The 17,427-nt window shown below is 38.3% G+C and overlaps 1 protein-coding gene across 9 annotated transcripts in view; it reads right to left on the bottom strand.

The window, feature by feature from the left end:
* The window catches only part of KDM4C (lysine demethylase 4C), a 363,396-nt gene that overhangs the window by 42,606 nt on the left and 303,363 nt on the right, over nt 1–17,427 (bottom strand). For all 9 annotated transcript variants that reach the window (XM_039879670.1, XM_039879403.1, XM_039879513.1 and 6 more), the window contains one exon: nt 15,655–15,840. In XM_039879670.1, the coding sequence (XP_039735604.1) occupies nt 15,655–15,840 (186 nt within the window). The remainder of the gene's footprint in view (nt 1–15,654; nt 15,841–17,427) is intronic.

Here is a 17,427-nt window from a genome sequence, read left to right on the forward strand (position 1 = left end):
AGTGGAGGAAGGCAATGAAGCACAGAGTGATGGGCATGAGCAAAGACCCAGAGGCAGAAAACAGCTGTTCTGCTGTGGGGACTGCCAGAGGTCCTGCTGTTGTGTGGCAGGACAGAGGGACAGGTAGGGAGGAGGGCAGTTCTTATGCCATCCTGAGGAGTCTAGACATTATCCTGTGACCCTAAGGAAGCCAATGTGAAGTTCAGGTACAGAAGAAAAAATGATCTGTGTCTATATCACTACAGGTGAGCAGGGGCTGGTGGAGCTGACTACAACAGTCCAGATGGGAGATGAGGGCCTGGCATACAGAACGAAGGACAAAGAGGCTCATAATTTGAACAAGGAATAACTCCCAACGAACATGTCCCTAAGGGTCTGCTACTTGTAGAGGGAGCTTGGCCATCTAGTTTCTCATGTTCCTAATGAAACAAAAGGATATTTTCCTCTTTAAAATCAGTCCCCAGTGACTGCTGGGTTGGTTGGGAAATTTTTCTGTGACTTTAGGTGTAGTTAGTTACACAAACATTTTAACAAAAGACAATATTTGAATTCACTATGCTTGAAGTAAAAACCTTTGCTGTTAACAGCTAGGCCATAGTATGTTACATATGCCGAAATAATTATCTAGTTTCCTACTTCATTTCTCCACCCAGCCTCTTTAAATATGTCTAACCTTTCAAAGTAAGAGAGAATTATAGAGGTGTAATAATAAATATAAGTGAAGCACTGTCTGCAGAGTTCTATAACTCCAAAATTGGGCACATGACTGCTACCTAAAATTGTATAGGTTACAACTAGCTCTAGGAGATGAAATTTACAACCTATGTAGCCACACACGGTGGCCCTGAATGACCTGGATTAAGGACAAACAGAGCTACATCCTGGCAGCACTTTTTTTTTTGCAAATGTTGTCACTCTCTGTCAAGATGACTTAAAAATACTCTTGGTGAGACTTGCAACTACTGCATTTTAATATGATATTAGTTCCTTTGTGTACAATTTATTAAAATTGGATTGACGCTCTAAGAAGACAGTGTGGTTTGGATTTGAATTCAAAGCTCTGCCTCTTACTAGTCATGTGATCTTGGGGATGTTACTTAACCTTTTTCAGCCTCGGTTTGCTCATCTGCAAAAGGGTTGATACATGACAGGTCTGGTGCTGTAAAATAGGATGAAGTACACAAAATACCTAGGCTCATAGGTAGTTTGTGCTCAGGAAAGCGCAACTGGCTTCATTTTAGGAAATGGAGAACATTCTGGAGACCCAGGTTAATAATCCACTCTCCCTACTGTACTCAGTAGTGGGAGTGTATGAGTACATAGTACCCTTACTTCACATGACAAGGTTCAATCCAGTCACACATCATCACTGTCCCGATCTTTAACTCTTCCGACTCTAACTCTTGTCATAGCACATAACTGTGATCCTTAGGAAGGAAAGCATAACATGGTTTCTGCTCTCTCCTACCAAGCCTCCCAAAGCCTTTGTTTACATCTCACTTAAAGCCTTGGCCAAATGTCACCTTCATGTACTGTTCCTCCTACAACAGAGCAAAATCCATGCGACAGTGCCAGCCTTATTTCCCCTTTTATCCATGGCACCCAGCAGGGTGTGTACAACGCTGTTGCTGAATAATGAATGAATGAACAAATGAACTATAAGGATGGTACAGACACATTTTCAAAATGAGAGATTAATTCTATTCATTCACTGTCTAGAAAAGGGCAAAGAAACATAAAAGGGAGTTTTAGGGTGATGTTCTTCTTTCTTGGGGTGGGTAGGCACGTATGTGGGTAGGGAGAGGGAATAAAAAGTGGTGAAATTCACAGGGTGTGGAAAGTGGAAGCAGCCAGTCAAGGGAAAAAAAAAGTAATAGAGACTTGATGGAGAAATGGCTGACTCTAGATGATAACCATTTTCTTTCTGCTTAGGACATAAAATTTATGCAAACTGACTGGTTGGAAAGATGACCAGCACACGAATTAAATATACAGCCTTCATCTAAATAAAAATTTTCATAAGTTTCAAGCATGACCATTTCACTTAAAGTACTAAAGAAAACAGATTTTTTTTTCATAATGCTATTTTGATAGCATTTCTGATTTACTTCTGCAGGAAAAATTTATTGATAAGCATATCCCATAACTGATTATACGTCCTTAAAAATATTTCTTGTCAGAGGAGCACAAGAATCTATTGATGTTAAAAATGTCATTTCTGATCCGAGAAGACAGACGTTATGCAAGGGGGCTCCATCAGATTAAAGAAATAGCTATGGTGTTTTGAAGATTAGCGTGTAGGCTAAGGTTGTGAAGGTCTAATTTTCTTTAACATGCACTAAGCAGAAATAAACAGTGTTGTGTTTTTTTTTAAGAAAAAACACCCTACAACTTCTTTTAAAGAAAACCCAGAGTCAGTTTGAGACCCTGGGGATGTGAAAAAATGTTAAGTAAGAAAATCTTCTGGAAATTCCACAAAAGCATGAGTTCCTAGGAACAATAACAGTCTATAGTTTCCAACACCTGCCCATATATATGAGAATTAAATTCTCCCCAATAATTCTGTGAGGTTGTTGTTATTTTCATTAAATAGATGAAGTAACCGAAGTCCAAAGCAAAGTGACTTTTCCACGATCTCAGAGCTGGTGAGAGGCTGAAGGGGGATCCAGAAGCTGGCATTCTCCCATCACAAGTGCCTTGGTATTATCAACCAGAAGAATTAATGAAGAAAGAAATCCGAGGAGGAATAAAACAAACCAGAAGATGAGACTGATAGAATTCAAGCAGCTGCCTAAAGAAGTTACATTGTTTTCTTTCTTTTTTAACTGTGACATATTGAGGACCTACCTACCTTTTGAGGAAATTCTCATATAAGAATTCATTTCATCTCCCCAGTATACACGTAGCATTGAATTAGCAACTTGGATTTGGAGCCTATCTGGTGATGAAAAATGCAGAATGTATAACTGCATATACTCAGTTTTCATATATGTGTATATGACATACACACATACTACAGTAAGCTGTAAAAATGCCTACGAATCTTCACTACTTCTTTTTTCCACATCTTTTGCAATTTGGCTTTGCAGCCCCTCCCATCAAAAACTACAGTCTACTTCCGCACCTCTCAAATATGAGCTGGGCTAGTCTTGTGCCTTTGTCTTTTCGGCCGAAAGAATACAACGGAAGTAATGGTATGCCAATTCAAAGCCTTTTGCTCATGGCCTTGCGTACTTCTGCTCTCTCTCTAGGGGCCCTGGACTCTGTCACTTGAACATACTCAAGTTATCCTGCAAGCTGATGAGAGACCACACTGACCAGAGCTGAGGCCCTAGACGTGTGAGAGAACCCGGCTAAGAGCTGTTCCGTAGCTGACCACAGATGAAAGAGGCAACCAGCCTGTAACAGAAGAATCACCCCGCTGAGCCCCTAAATTGATGACCTACAGAATCATCAGCTAAATAACTGTCATTGTTTTAAACCAGTAAGTTTTGTGATGGCTTTCACTCATGCAGATACTATATATAAAAGGAATACTAAGAAAAATTATACTAAACTGTTAAGCAATGTATAACTCTAGGTAATGAGATTTCATTTATTTTTTTCTTTAGGTACTTCTTTGTACTTCCCATTATGTATTTCTTTAATAATTATTGAAAATACTTAATGTAATAAACACAAGAGTCCTTGCAAGTTTCTGAATTCTTTAAATGAAGAACCAAACCAAAGTTAGATCTGCTTAATTAGATGCTCAAAAAAAGCTGAAGCCGAAGTGCTTAGTAAGAAAAGACCATCTTCAACATTTCTTTCAGTTCAGTAAAGGTGACACAAGAAGGACCAGAAGAAATGAACACCTTGTAAAGCAAATTACACACAAATTCAATTATAAAATTTCACCTGACTAATATCTATTATATTTAGGCCAAATGTGATATAACCAAAAAGGCACCTTTACTTTATTCTTATAATCACTACTGAATCAAATGAATAGATTTTATTCTCAGATTTGTGGCTGTGTTTATTTTTTTAAAAACCCCTCAGTCTTTTTGGGACTCATTACTGTACCTGTCCTTCCTATCATACTAAGCCACCTACCTGTAAAGGGCAACACCAATAATAGGGTCCAATTGTTTAAATGTAGAAGAGTTTTCTCTCCAGATACCATGTTGCCTTCAATCACATGTGGGCTTATTACAAAGCTCTCTAACTTTCCTAAGACTCTCTCAATGTTGAAATAAATGTTGAAAGAAATACAAAATGGAAAGTACACTTCAGAGAAAAGATAGCTAACCATCAGTGATTACAACCTGAATAGGGAGATGAAGTTCCTAAAACCTGGACTGGCTCATCGAAGGGACACCAACACCCAACAGGTTGATTCCAAAGTTTTTAAAGCCAGTGTTAACGAAATAGGATGAAAAAAAAAATCACCATTCCTTACCTGACTAGTACTCTACAGCAGTAAACTCTAAGCCACAGAGCCAAGAACTGGCTGGCAAACAACGCAAGAGGAAAAGCAATGCAAAGATGGACACAGAGTGAAAATGTAGCATTTAAATAAGCAATTACTGTGACCCTGTAGCATAATGGATATCGCATCGGACTTCTAAATAAGCAATGACCCAGTGCTTATTTCAAGCAAGGCACATTGCTAAGTGCCGAGGATTAAAATAAAAGATGAGAGAGTCTCTTCTCTCAAACAGCCCACAGGCAGTAGGGAAGACAGACATGGCTGACCATAGTGTTAGGTATTAAGAGAGCCCAGGTGAGGGCGAGAAGGGGCCCTCCAGAGAAGGCTCACCACAAGGAATATCTGAACCTGGCCTGAAGGTGCCAGGACACCCACATGCACACACATCAGGAAGGCCATTTAAGAGTGGAGTGTTTGGTGCCAGGTACCCCTTTGGCTACCTTGTGACTTTGTAAACCCCTACTCAGACTGATGTTTTTAAATGCATAAAATAAAGCACACAATATTACAAAAGAAACAATTTATATTGAAAAAACAGATTTGTGGTATAACATGAATGCTTCTATAAGAATGTATTTAGTACTAACATCTAGTGGCACATCTAAACAACTATCAATATCCTAATTTCAGAGTTGTGGTGAGTGTAAGTAATATTTTGAGATCTCTGTTACAATGGTAACAGGATTTCTACTGTGGACAGTCACAGAAACTGCTACTGCCATCATCGCCTATGCTCAAAACTGACCAAATTGTTCAATTCTAGCTAGAATTTAGTGAAAGAAAATTGTAATTTTTTCCTAATCCTCTAACAGAAATTTTTCTTGATGCTAAATTATAAAAAACATTTTATCACCTGGAATATTTAAAGGTACACTGGACAACCTTTTAACAATAGCCTTATAAAAATCAAAACAATGTTATTTATATAATGATTTTTGTATATATTATCCACAAAAGGACAGAGCAGTGAAATGAAACTTAAGTCATCTCTGTGCCGGGTTAAGTTATAGAGGCTAAATTGAGTAACTTTGGGGTGACCCAAACTGACACAGGAATCTAACTTAAATACTGGGATTGGAATATGTACTGCAGTCTAAAATTTCATTTCTCCCCAATTTGTGACAGGTAGCACAGAGAAGTTAGTTGAAATATGACCTCTAAAGTAGGGATCAAAGGAAGCAAGATTTATTAGCAAGATAGATCTTCTCTTATCGGACCTGGCAAGACTGATCTGTGTTCAAACCTTGAAGGAGGATCACCCAACATTTGACAAGATGCATCATGGGCAGAGATGTCATCTTGGGAAAAATCCCTGACTGGGTTCTCCATCTATATAATGTTCATGAAGGGTGTAAAGACAAATAAAACAGTGTACACAGAAGCTCACGGAGCCAACTAGGCAGGAGAGCTGAAAAAATGAAGCCAGGTAACTTATCCAATGCCAAAAAGCACATTTCCATTTATGTACAATGACCCACCACCTTCTCAACTTTATTACTTCTCCCTAATTTCTATGAATTAATCAACTGCGAGATATTACCATTGTATTTTTTTCAAGTATTCGTCTTATAAAAATTCCTACAAAAATCTGAGTAAATAAATTAATGCAAATGCTTTTTCTTTTATCAAACTAATGCAGCAGAAGTCGCTCATCTAAATCTGCTTGTAATAATGAAAGCTTTCTTTGTAAAATTACAAGAGCTAGGTAAAAATCTTCTACCCAGAAAAACCTAAAACCCTGGGGGAGCTTCATGAAGAAATAACTGCTCTTACAGCACAAATGCACATGCAGTCTCATAAAAATGTCACAAGTATTTAATTTTCTATGTGTCTGTTTGTTCACATGTACTTTTATTTCTCATGGGTTTTTAAGTACAAACATATAATTCAGTGGGAAATGGTGGTAAGCTGTTTCCCAGCAGTTCTAAGATCTTATACACTTTAACGTCTACATAAATATAACTAATAGACTGCAGAAGACACTGAGAAAAAAACTAATTCTTTTCCATTTGAGTCATGAGCTCACCTCAGAGGTAGTGGTCTTGTTCAGGAGGTAAATGAAGTGGAGTGGAATGGGAGAACCATTCTTGAGACGCTTTACTGTGTTAACGTGGGAAACTCTCAACAGGTATGCACCACCTGCTTTCTATTCAGAAGAGTAAGCAACTTACTGCATAAACAGCAGAGAGGAAAGTTCACATCAGTTAGATTGCCAGAGCTGAAGGGACATGGCAGCGTCCCACTGCTAAGACGGAACCTGACGTGAGCGCCTCCTAGGCCACATTTAATCTCATTAGTTTCTAGAAAGCATGGGGAGTCCCTGGATGCCTGCCCCCAGAAGCTTTGCCTTGGTTGTTATAGTTCAAGAGCTCTTCAGGCTGCTTGAATAGCAACGGTAAAATTTTAGAACTACAGATTCAACAAAATCTAAGTCATTCATAGCAGGCTATGTGTGTATGTAGAAATTTTTAAAAAACTGATTCTAAAAGATGCAGAGGATCTAAAAAACTCAAAGCAATCTTGAAAAAAAATGCTAAAGAAATTACAATCTGGGCAAAATGAGAAGGAAAGGCATTTGTTCAATCATAAGATAACACAATTTTTTTTTTTTTTACTTTGGACAAGACATTTTCAACAGAAGCAAGGGTCGAGGATATCACTGGTACTCTTCTTGCCAATAAGGATTTTCAGATCTCAATTACAGTTGGTGAATGGGTTAAAAATAGCTAAAATAGATGTAAATTTTTTAAAGGAAGGAAATCCAAAGTGAAACAGACTAATTAAATGGTTTAACAGTTTTTCTGAGCTACCAAGAAGGAAACTCAGGTAAATAATGAAACCATGTAAGCTAATCTAAGCCATAGTCTCCAGTTAGGAAAATGACTGCCAAAATAGCACAGTTTAAGTGAAATGTCATGTGCTCTGACTCTAATGACCTGGAAGTTCTATAATTTTTAATGACTGTTAAACCTCTCTGCAGTGCCATTTCATCACCTATAAAATTAATACAATCATACTTCCACAGTTACTGTGTAGACCAAATGAGATAATGTACTGTGTGTATGAAAATACACAGTAAACTACAAAAGGCACTATACAAATATTAGCTTTTTAAAAAATTTACCTTATCTACACTGATACTCTTCTCAACAAAAGAGGATGATCACCTTGAACAGGACTAAAAATTTGGGTGGAAGGGACAATTATGGTTCTGTAAAGACACACTACTTATATGAGCATCAGGGGTGGGGGAGGGAGGGAGGGAAGGGGAGGGGAGTGGGGAGAGAAAGAGAGAGAGAGAGAGAGATTGCGAGCCTGCATGTGAGAGTGAACACAAGCTTTCTAGGTTTCTTCCAAAATTTTAGAAGAAATAGACAAAGAAAAAGTGGAAGAAAAGTCGGCCAAAGCCTTTCTACGGCCCATCACAAAAGAAACAGGACTAGTGAAGATTCTGTCTAGCAACCTCATCATGTTGATCAAAGGGGAAAAAGCTACAAAGTTTAAAGTCCATTATTAATCAAGCAAGCTAATCTCTGTCAGTCTATTTAGTGTTAATTAAATGTATGTATGTGCCTGGCACTATGCTTAAAAGAGAGGTGTGTGGGGTGCCTGTGGAGGTAGGGAAGGAAAGAAAAGAAGTGATAGGCTCTGTAGTGGTAACCCCCTCCTTTCCAGTTTCATGCCTGTAGTCTTCCTGTTCGCTCAAATATCACCAATGTTCATCTGTGGTCCCTACAGCCTCTGCAATAACCACTTTTCGGTCCCTAGTAAGGGCACTGTTTTTTACTCCGAAAATGTGATAAAGAGATGTGATAACAGATTTTAAGGCACAATTAAAAGTTATTGAATATAAGGGTTTGCAAATCTTGTATCTTCTTCTAATTCCTGAGAAATGTATATGGAAAGGCAGATAAATTTAACTAAAGGGCCTACCTAGCACTCAAGGAAAAACAAACAAAATGGAAAATAACTCATGAGAATATCTGAGGCCCACAAAGAAGAGGGTTTCACTTTTCTCTGTCTCCTGCCTAAGCAAAAGCTGAGTGCTAGGTCAACCCAGTAATGGCTGAAAGATAAATTAAAAGAATACTTTACTGAAAAATGTAGAAATAGGAATTTCTTATGTTTCTTCAGATACCAGTCTCTATAATTTCACCGACCCACTATACCCAGTGTGGGAGAAGAAGACAAGAGAGGATTTATAATATCTCACAATGAAAAAAAGCCAACTTCAGATAAGAAATGGTCAAGGAACTGCCCATTTTACCTGAACAGAAGTACTGAATGCATGTAAGAAACGTGTCAGAGCCCAAGATGGCTACCAACACTCTCTGGAAGAGCAAGACAAAGAAGCAGGGGTATTCCCAAAGCTAACTGGCCTCCTGCCAACATGCCTCAGGAGGCCTTTCTAGTTAATCAGTTTTATACATCATGTTTGTTGAGAATGGACATATAATGCTGACTTAGACATTAGCCTTGTAGATAGAAATGTTGGAACTTATTTAATTGCCTTTTAATGCTTGCGGTTAATAGTCTTAAAAAGTTACTTTTCCATTACATTTTGTCAGTAGCTATGGATTTCATTATGACTATGGCATCTTATTACTGTTCTCTACATGAAGGAATAAAAAAACCTGCTGCTTGTGCTTTACAAGATGTTGGAATGTCAAACACCCTTTGCTATTACGCGTCTGTTGACACATTCCATTTATATTTCTCTGCTGTATTCATGGTGCTTGACTCTAATACCAAGGTTAAAATATGGGATTAGTGTTGCCACTTAATTTTCTTAACAAGCTATCAGACAATAATGCATACCTTAATTATTTTTTTTAAATAGGAGCATAATTTGCTGAAAAGCTTAAAATTTCCTGGGAACTCAAAAATACTAATTCTGTAAAAAAGTGAACAGGCATTATACATGGAAACACACCTTACCCACAGTAAAAAAAAATGTAACCAGATAAGTGGTCCTTTGAGTGGAAGACTTGATTTCCCTCAGTATGTGTGGTCCTTGAAGTTGCCAAGTATCAACTGTGCCTTGTAAATATTCCTCATGCAGTTGGCCCCTCACAGTGGAACCCTGGGTCTGCTGACTGGTTCCTGGTTCCACACACACTTCGTGGTGGGAATAACAGGGCCAAGTGGGAAACACAACGCTGCCAAGTTCCTCCTGAGGATTTTGACGATTCTGCTCTTGTGATAAAAACCAAACACCTGCAGCACGATGTAGATTTTTCTTGAAATTTTTGTTTAAAAATCAAGACCAATTTGCAGCTTTTACAAGGCCAGAATAAAAAGTTTAGGTAAAATTTCTGCATCTCATATCCCCCTATCATCACTCTCCCTGACTCCTCCATAATCCCAACACGTCCTAGACCCGTCATAGTGAACTCTTCAACCTCTCCAGATAAACAGGCCTTTGCAGAAGTTCATGCACATATATTCCCTCTACTTGGAACATCATTACTACTCTTATCGACAAACTCCAACTCTCCTTTTAGAACCAGCACAAATGTTACCTCTTTTACGAATTCTACCTAACTGCACCAACAGAATTAGTGGTGTCCTTCTTTGGGCTCTCAAAACATTTTATTCATATCTTTATTTAACATATATTATTATGGTAATTGAGTATAGCAACTATGAACATTTTATTCATATCTTTATTTAACGTATCTTATTATAGTAACGGAGTATAATCAATCTGAGTCAGATTGATCAGTTTTGAATCCACATGGTCAAAGTCTGACTGGAATATCAGGAAAAAAAATTACAGTCAACTGGTACCCATTGGGTCGATAAAATGCTATAACCTATAATGATATTCAAAAGGGTTAGATAATATAAAAATATAGCTAAGTAAAGTCCTACCTACTAATGTAAATTAACTAAATGCTGTCTGATTACAAAAGCATAATCCTGTGAGCACCCATTATGAGTTCAAGGGGCACAATATGGTGAAATGCAACATACATTATGGTGAAAATGTAATTCTGGTCTTCAAACCAAAACACCTATTGGAACTGAATTAAAAGTCATAAACCAGAGTCAGGGGTAGAGTCTGGTAAAACAGACTTACCATAATTCTAGAAGCTAGAGAGAAGTATTGCTCAGGTACCCATCTGGGAAGTGAGCCTACTTTCTTCCCTTAGTAGAGTATGGGGTCTTGTTGAGCTTGATTCTGGCTTAAGAACTAGGACAGCTTCATGTTTATAAACATTTTATTAAATGAAAAGCATGGATAATCAGCTTTCCTGAATGAGCCTCAAGTATAAAAGCCTATGGTACAGCAAAAATATGTCTGCTGTTTCAGATCTGGCAGCATCCTACACACAGGCAACTGCATATGCTCATTAGGGAAATGTGGTGCAGAGAAAGTTTCATTATCACAGGTTCCACTCACTTCTACTCTTTCTGACTAATCCATTTCTGCTACATCTCTAAATCCTTGGCTACTTAAATGGGAACTTAAGTGAATGTTTGGGGCTTTCTCTATCAATTCATAATAAACCTGAAACACTGCAGATTCTTTTTATAATTACTGAATTCAAATAAAAGTGTTATTGATTTATTTTTTGTCATTAAGTATTTTCTCAATAACTGATACTTAAAACATAATATGCTATATAATATTCTCCTGTGATAACTACTATTCTAGGAATAGAACTTAGGGGCCTTGATCATCCATTATTTTACACGCTGGTGAAGTGAGACAGTTTTTGCATACCAAGGAAAGGTTTTATTAAGTTAGTAATGACAGGTATCCCCACCCCATTACCACCCAAAGGTTAGCTATACAAGCATAGACTAACCAGAAGAGCTGCCTTATTCTGAGCCCTTCACCAGATCCTGTGCAATGTGGGCATCACCTCCTGCACCACACACAGCCATGGCAGGGAAGGAGCTGTACTGAAGCTTGCCTGGGAAGCTGACCTGAACACACAGAGGCCAGGAAAAAGAAGCCAGTAAGTGCTGAGCGAGGACTCAAGTCTGTTACTGAGCTGAGTGCTAGAATAGAACCTGAAGGATGGCTAGAGGGGCAGAATTACGAGAAACAGGGAACCTTCCAGAGTGAGAGGTACCCATACAGAAGGCAACAGAACCACTACTTTCCATTACCCACACCAACAACACTACATTAAAATAAGATGCACAGGTAAAATATCAACCACACAGTTGACATAAAAAATGCTTAATAGATACTAGTTCTCTTTTTTCTTCACTAATCCCAGTCCCTAGCATTAGAGAGTTTTCAACAAATTTATACCAAGCAGCTTCTATGGATGGCTAAGTGCTAGCTGTTAGAACTAAAAAGACAAAATACTAGTTAATCTAGCTATATTTAGTTAAATAACCTAGTTAAAATAATGATCTGGTTAAATGTGATCTAGTTAAAATAATATTGAACCAAAAAATAAACAAAATAGCAACAAAAAAATTGACCACTAAAGATGTTTTCTCTACAGAAGTTCTTCTTTCTTTCTGAACAGGTACCTATCTCCTAACAGCCACAACTTAGAAAACGATGAAGGAAATTAATTTCTCGAATGTCATTTTTTCTGTGAGGAGAGGGTATTAAGATAAAAAAGAATAGAGCCCATAGAAGATGCTACGCAGGCCTTGTTCACTGCCATGAATTAATGCACAAAGTAAAAGTGACTGTGGCGTTCCTACACTGCATACGTAGAATATTCTAATCTAATATGAAGGTTTATTGATGTAATTTGCTTGGGAAAAAAAAATCTGTACATGCCATCTTTCTCATCTCCATTTCCCTCAGTAATACAAGAATCCCCTCCCCTGGACACCTGTCTAGTTTACTCAAGTGTGAGGAGATAGCCCCTGTGGTGGCTGTATGCTGCAGGAATTATATCATTTACAAGTAGCTCATTTTGGTGTGGAGAAGGACTATATTTTCAAGGCTCCTAGTTTCAAAAACATTTTACTATTTATTGTGTTTTCTTTTCCTTACAAGCACCTGTACGACATTCACATAAACGGGTTGGGAATACATCCAATGGAGCCTTCAGATATAGAGCCAGGAAACAGGTCACCCTAGGTGCTGGCAAAAGTTGGTCAAGTACCACAACGCTACACACACAGACACATGTGCACACACATGTACACACAAATGAAACCTCACATTTGAAAGACAGGCCAGTCAAAAATATTTTTGACAAAAACACTGAAATATACATACTAAAATTTAGATTAAAACAACAGAGATTAGCTGTGCACTTTCTGTTACACACTCCTTTCTACCTTTAAGAATTCGAAAGCTACCTATTTTTTCAAATAGTATCTTTTTAATTACAGAGTATGCTTAGTGTTTGATGAAAAGAACACATGACATCGAAGCATGAAATTTTTATACCATTAGGCAGAATGATTTTACAGCCAAAGCTCAATAACAATGAATGAGCTAGTTTACTTTTTAAAATTTATGGCATTAAAGAAAGAGTAGAATTTGCTTTAAAATTATCCCTTTGGATGTAAAATGTAAACAATTGGGAGAAATGAAAAAAAAGTGAAACGAAAACCTTAAAGTGAGTAAAAATGGAGATTCCATTGAAGTGACTGTAGCTTTACATTTTATTTCACCTAAACTGTGCAGGCGTCCTCTATTCTGGAAAAATGACAGGGTTAGGCTGCCAAGCAGGCCTGAAGTTTTTAGTATTCACTGCTATGATTCAGCAATTGCCCATTCCTCCCAGATAACCAAGGCACGGTTGAAAACATAGACAAACTACAGTTCCAACTCTAGGGAGCATATATCCCCTAGCAATCACGGTTTACACAGAGAAATACTTGAGTGAATTTGAACTTTTTTATGCTTGGAAAAGAAAGAACATTAAATGCAATATGGGTAATCATAATGCTCTTAAAGCAAAGTTGCTAGATTCTAAGAATACCTCTGGTTAGTTGTCAAACATTTGGGGCAGGAATCCATACTTGGAGTCTAATCGAAGAATAATAGATAAGTAAGAGCTAACATGAATATATTTCAGAAATCCAGTGCTCACAGTGCTTTCTGTTAGAGAACTTAACAAAGGCAATTTACAAACATAAAAATTTTTCCCTCATAAGAAAAAACTGCCACATCTAATTTTATAAATTATGTGATGTTTCTCACCCTTTACAAAGTATATCAAGCTTAAAGTGGTAGGGAAGAAAAAGGGAGACTAGTTTCTAAATCACTGCAAAATCAAATATTTTCTTTTTCATTGTCATTTATGAAACACAGTAGTAACATAAACCTAAGTGAACCGCACATCATACTTAAGAGGAATGAGGTCCCGATTAAACAGCTGCATCTCCTTCATAGCAACATCAATATAATCATCAGTAACCACAGAATTCTGGAATATCAAAATGGCCACGTATGACCCCAAGCACAGATGAATACCTCCAGCACCATTGGAGGTTTGCGGTTTGGAATTCTACACATAACGGAGTATGGGCAAAAAAGGTATTTACATTCCAGCACCTGCCACTCATTAACTGAATCTATTTGGACAAGAAACTGAACCTCTGTGAACTTTGGTTTCTTATCCCAAAACAGGGATACTACTCATGTGTCCGAGTTCTCAAAGAATTGTAGCACCAAAGCCAGCAGCAGTAATAGGGGAAAGCAGTAATACAACTTTCATTTTCTGAGGGCTTACTCTGTGCTTTGGACTAAAAACACACGGTGAGGTAGGCATGCAGCTGTTTGTAGAGGAGGAAGCCGGGGCTCGGAGACAGGAACTTGCACAAGGCTGCACATATGCTTCTGGCAGAATCTAAGTATGAATACCAACTACTCTGATACCAGAGGTCATGACTTCCTTCACATCTCCAAATGCATCCATCCCCATGTGTCATATCTAATGAAGTAATGCTATTGACTGAACATTGTAAGTGGCAAAGCAACACAGTGATGCAATGGATGTTATTACTGTAACATTTTAAAGTCACTACAGTGTATTTTCTGCTGAATACATAATTTTATTCTTAGCAAGAGCCTTTGAACTCAAGAAACTAAAGAAAAAGCACGGATAAATATGCTGCTTGAGACCTAAAACAATAGAAAAATACGGGAAAAAACTTTAAGATAGATGTGTCAGTTGGTGATGTCATTTTGTACATTTGCACATTCACACACAACTGCACAGACTCCCAACCCACAAACATCAAGTATCTTTCAAGATGCCCACAGAGGTTGCTGGAATCATTGCTCGGAGATTTGTTGTGTATGGGTCATGGCTCCCCAAGCCCATACAGATGACTTGGCAGGCTGCTCACAGGAGGTTATTAGAGACATAGGACAAGCATGTTAGGCTGCAAATAGACTGTGGCCAGTCCTCCCAGGGATAACAAAGGGCAGCGAGTTAGCTAAGCTGAGTTTCGATACGATGCTTTAGCTTCCTTGTTGGCAGCCAAAAACAATTATGATGAACTGGAAAGCTAACAAAGGCATAGCAACCATCTCAACACTGTCATAATTTTTCTAAGCATTTAAAACAGAAGAAAGATTCTATTCACCCAGGACAGGTAAACTGAATTATAGTTAAATTCACAACTATTTGGTTGCAAACATTCTTTTTCCAGAAATAGATTCAGTCCTGAGTGAGATGGTAAAGGCAGAAAATTGATCTCTATACTTCTTTTTGACAGGTCTGCTTTTCTAAGATAGTCCTCACTCCTCCCAAGGCCTCCATACTTCTCCTAGCTCATACCATCTCAGGAAGCAAGGCCCCCAATGTTCACGACCACCACCCTCTCATTTTACTGTCTTGCTCTCTTTGTTTCTTCTGGAAGAGTGTACAGTTTCATAAACTGAGTGCTGCATAATCTCAGGTGGTGCTTTCACATCACTTTCTTCCCAGAAATGATCTCACCTTCATCTTAGATATGTGCAGTGCACAATCAGTACAACAAATCTCAGCAGCCCTATAATACAGGTCCAAAACCAGAACAGTTAGCATAGTTCATTCATTCATTCACCTCAATAAATATTTATTGTGTCTAGCATGAGCCGATACTGATGGGTTCTAGGGAAAAAATGAGTAAATAATAATGTACGATTCCTGCCCTCAAAGAACCCATACCCCAAGACTTGTCAATAATGAGTGACATTACAGAGTAGAGCATACTAGCCCAGGAGAGAATTCATATGCAATTTTAGCATCAGGCCTTACCACATGTGGGTTGGCCTTGTGTCGAAAGCATGTGATGTTCACCACGTATGGCCAATCATCAGGCTCCATCAGCACCCCGGCGGCATGAGCACATGTGACGTGGAAGGAGGCCGGGCAGCGGCCGTAAGAACACTGGATGCAGGCTCCAGAGACCTTCTTAACCCGGTGTCTGCAGAAGATGCATTTCTGGAGGGTTAAAATAAAGAAGGGCATCAATTCCAATTCTGTAACTCAGCCAATTTCCACACTTCACAGAATAATAGCTATTAGAGATGAAGAAAACTCATTACATCAATAAGTCCTGACCCGTCACGGGCCCAGGTAGTGAGAGCAACTGTGGCAATATAACCTGAATAATTTCAAGAAAACACACTGCTACAGTTACATACTACCAGACATATGTTGAAATACTTTTGTAGTTAAGAAAGCCAAACCCTTTTGCACATGGTTCTCCAGGCACAGGCCTCAAGAGTGCTCTTGTAAATCACCCATGAATGCTTAAGCTGCTTCTCCTTTATCTCCTGCATGGCAGGCCTTTCTGTACATCAAGAGATAGAATATGGGTTTGGAGGACAGGCACATACTCCCCTAAATTAGATGAAGCCTTCAAAAATATCCAAATAGCATACAGATGAGCTAAGTTTTCCATTTGCAAGGAAATGTAAAGTGTTAAATGGTCCAATGTGGAAAGTAGGGGTTCAAGTGTTTAATAATCCAAATCTGAGCCCTCATGACTGACACAAAAATATGCCTCCCAAAGTGAGAAAATTGAAAATCATCCCAAAGGGCATAATTTTGTTGAATATCTATAGCTGACTATGCCTGAGGAAGAGAGAATGAAAATAAAAACAGCGATAATGATTACCACAATCTGAAAATTAAATTGCATACAATTAGCCCTAAATTTCATCAGTACAATTGTTATGAGAGATGGGAAAATTCAAACAGCTTCACTAAATATAAGATTTGTGAACTGATACTTGAGGGTTTGGAAAAAATGGTTGTAGAACAACAACAGAAAGTAGAAGAAACAGAATGTTCAAAAAGCTAGACTTTTCATTCCTAAGGATAAAAAAGGTCTGCAATTGGGTCAAATACTGGTCCAACTGATCTTTTTACAGGTATATTTTCCTTCCTGGGACAAAAAGAGTGACTTAAATTCAATGCTTTTGGGGGGCTGTAATATTTTATCACAGACCTACAAGAATCAATATGCACTTAACTTCTATCTCTGTGCCTTCACGTCTAATCAGCCATTTCACTCTTATAGATTCTGTACCTTAATCTTGCTCCGATCTCTCTCTACCCATCTATAACAACTACCACTGTCTCTGTCTCTCCCTCTTCCTGTGGCATCTTGCCCAGCATAGAATGGCCTCCTAACTGGTCTCTTTTATTTCATTCTATTTCAATTCATCTTCCCCAGGCCTGCCAGAGTGATCTCTTTACAACATAAATCCTATGTCACTCCCCTGCTTAATGTCCTTCAATGGCTTCTCTTTATCTCTAAGACACTCCAGAAAAAAAGGGAACAGAGATGGAAGAGGAAAGCTTATAAAAGGCCCTTCCTGGTCTATCTAAGCAGTATTATTTCTCACTAGTCCCCATAAAGGTCTTACACTCCAGCTATTTTTCTGATTTGCCTATACATGTGGATTCAATGTACAATTAAGCATTTTTAAGTGGGAGGTTATGGAAGTGGCTCAGCTGATTAAGAAATGAGAGAGAGAGAGAGAGAGAGAGAGAGAGAGAGAGAGAGAGAGAGAGAGAGAC

Source organism: Pteropus medius, unplaced genomic scaffold (assembly GCF_902729225.1).
Source record: "Pteropus medius unplaced genomic scaffold, Ma_sr-lr_union100, whole genome shotgun sequence".
In the NCBI taxonomy this organism is placed as follows: Eukaryota; Metazoa; Chordata; class Mammalia; order Chiroptera; family Pteropodidae; genus Pteropus; species Pteropus medius.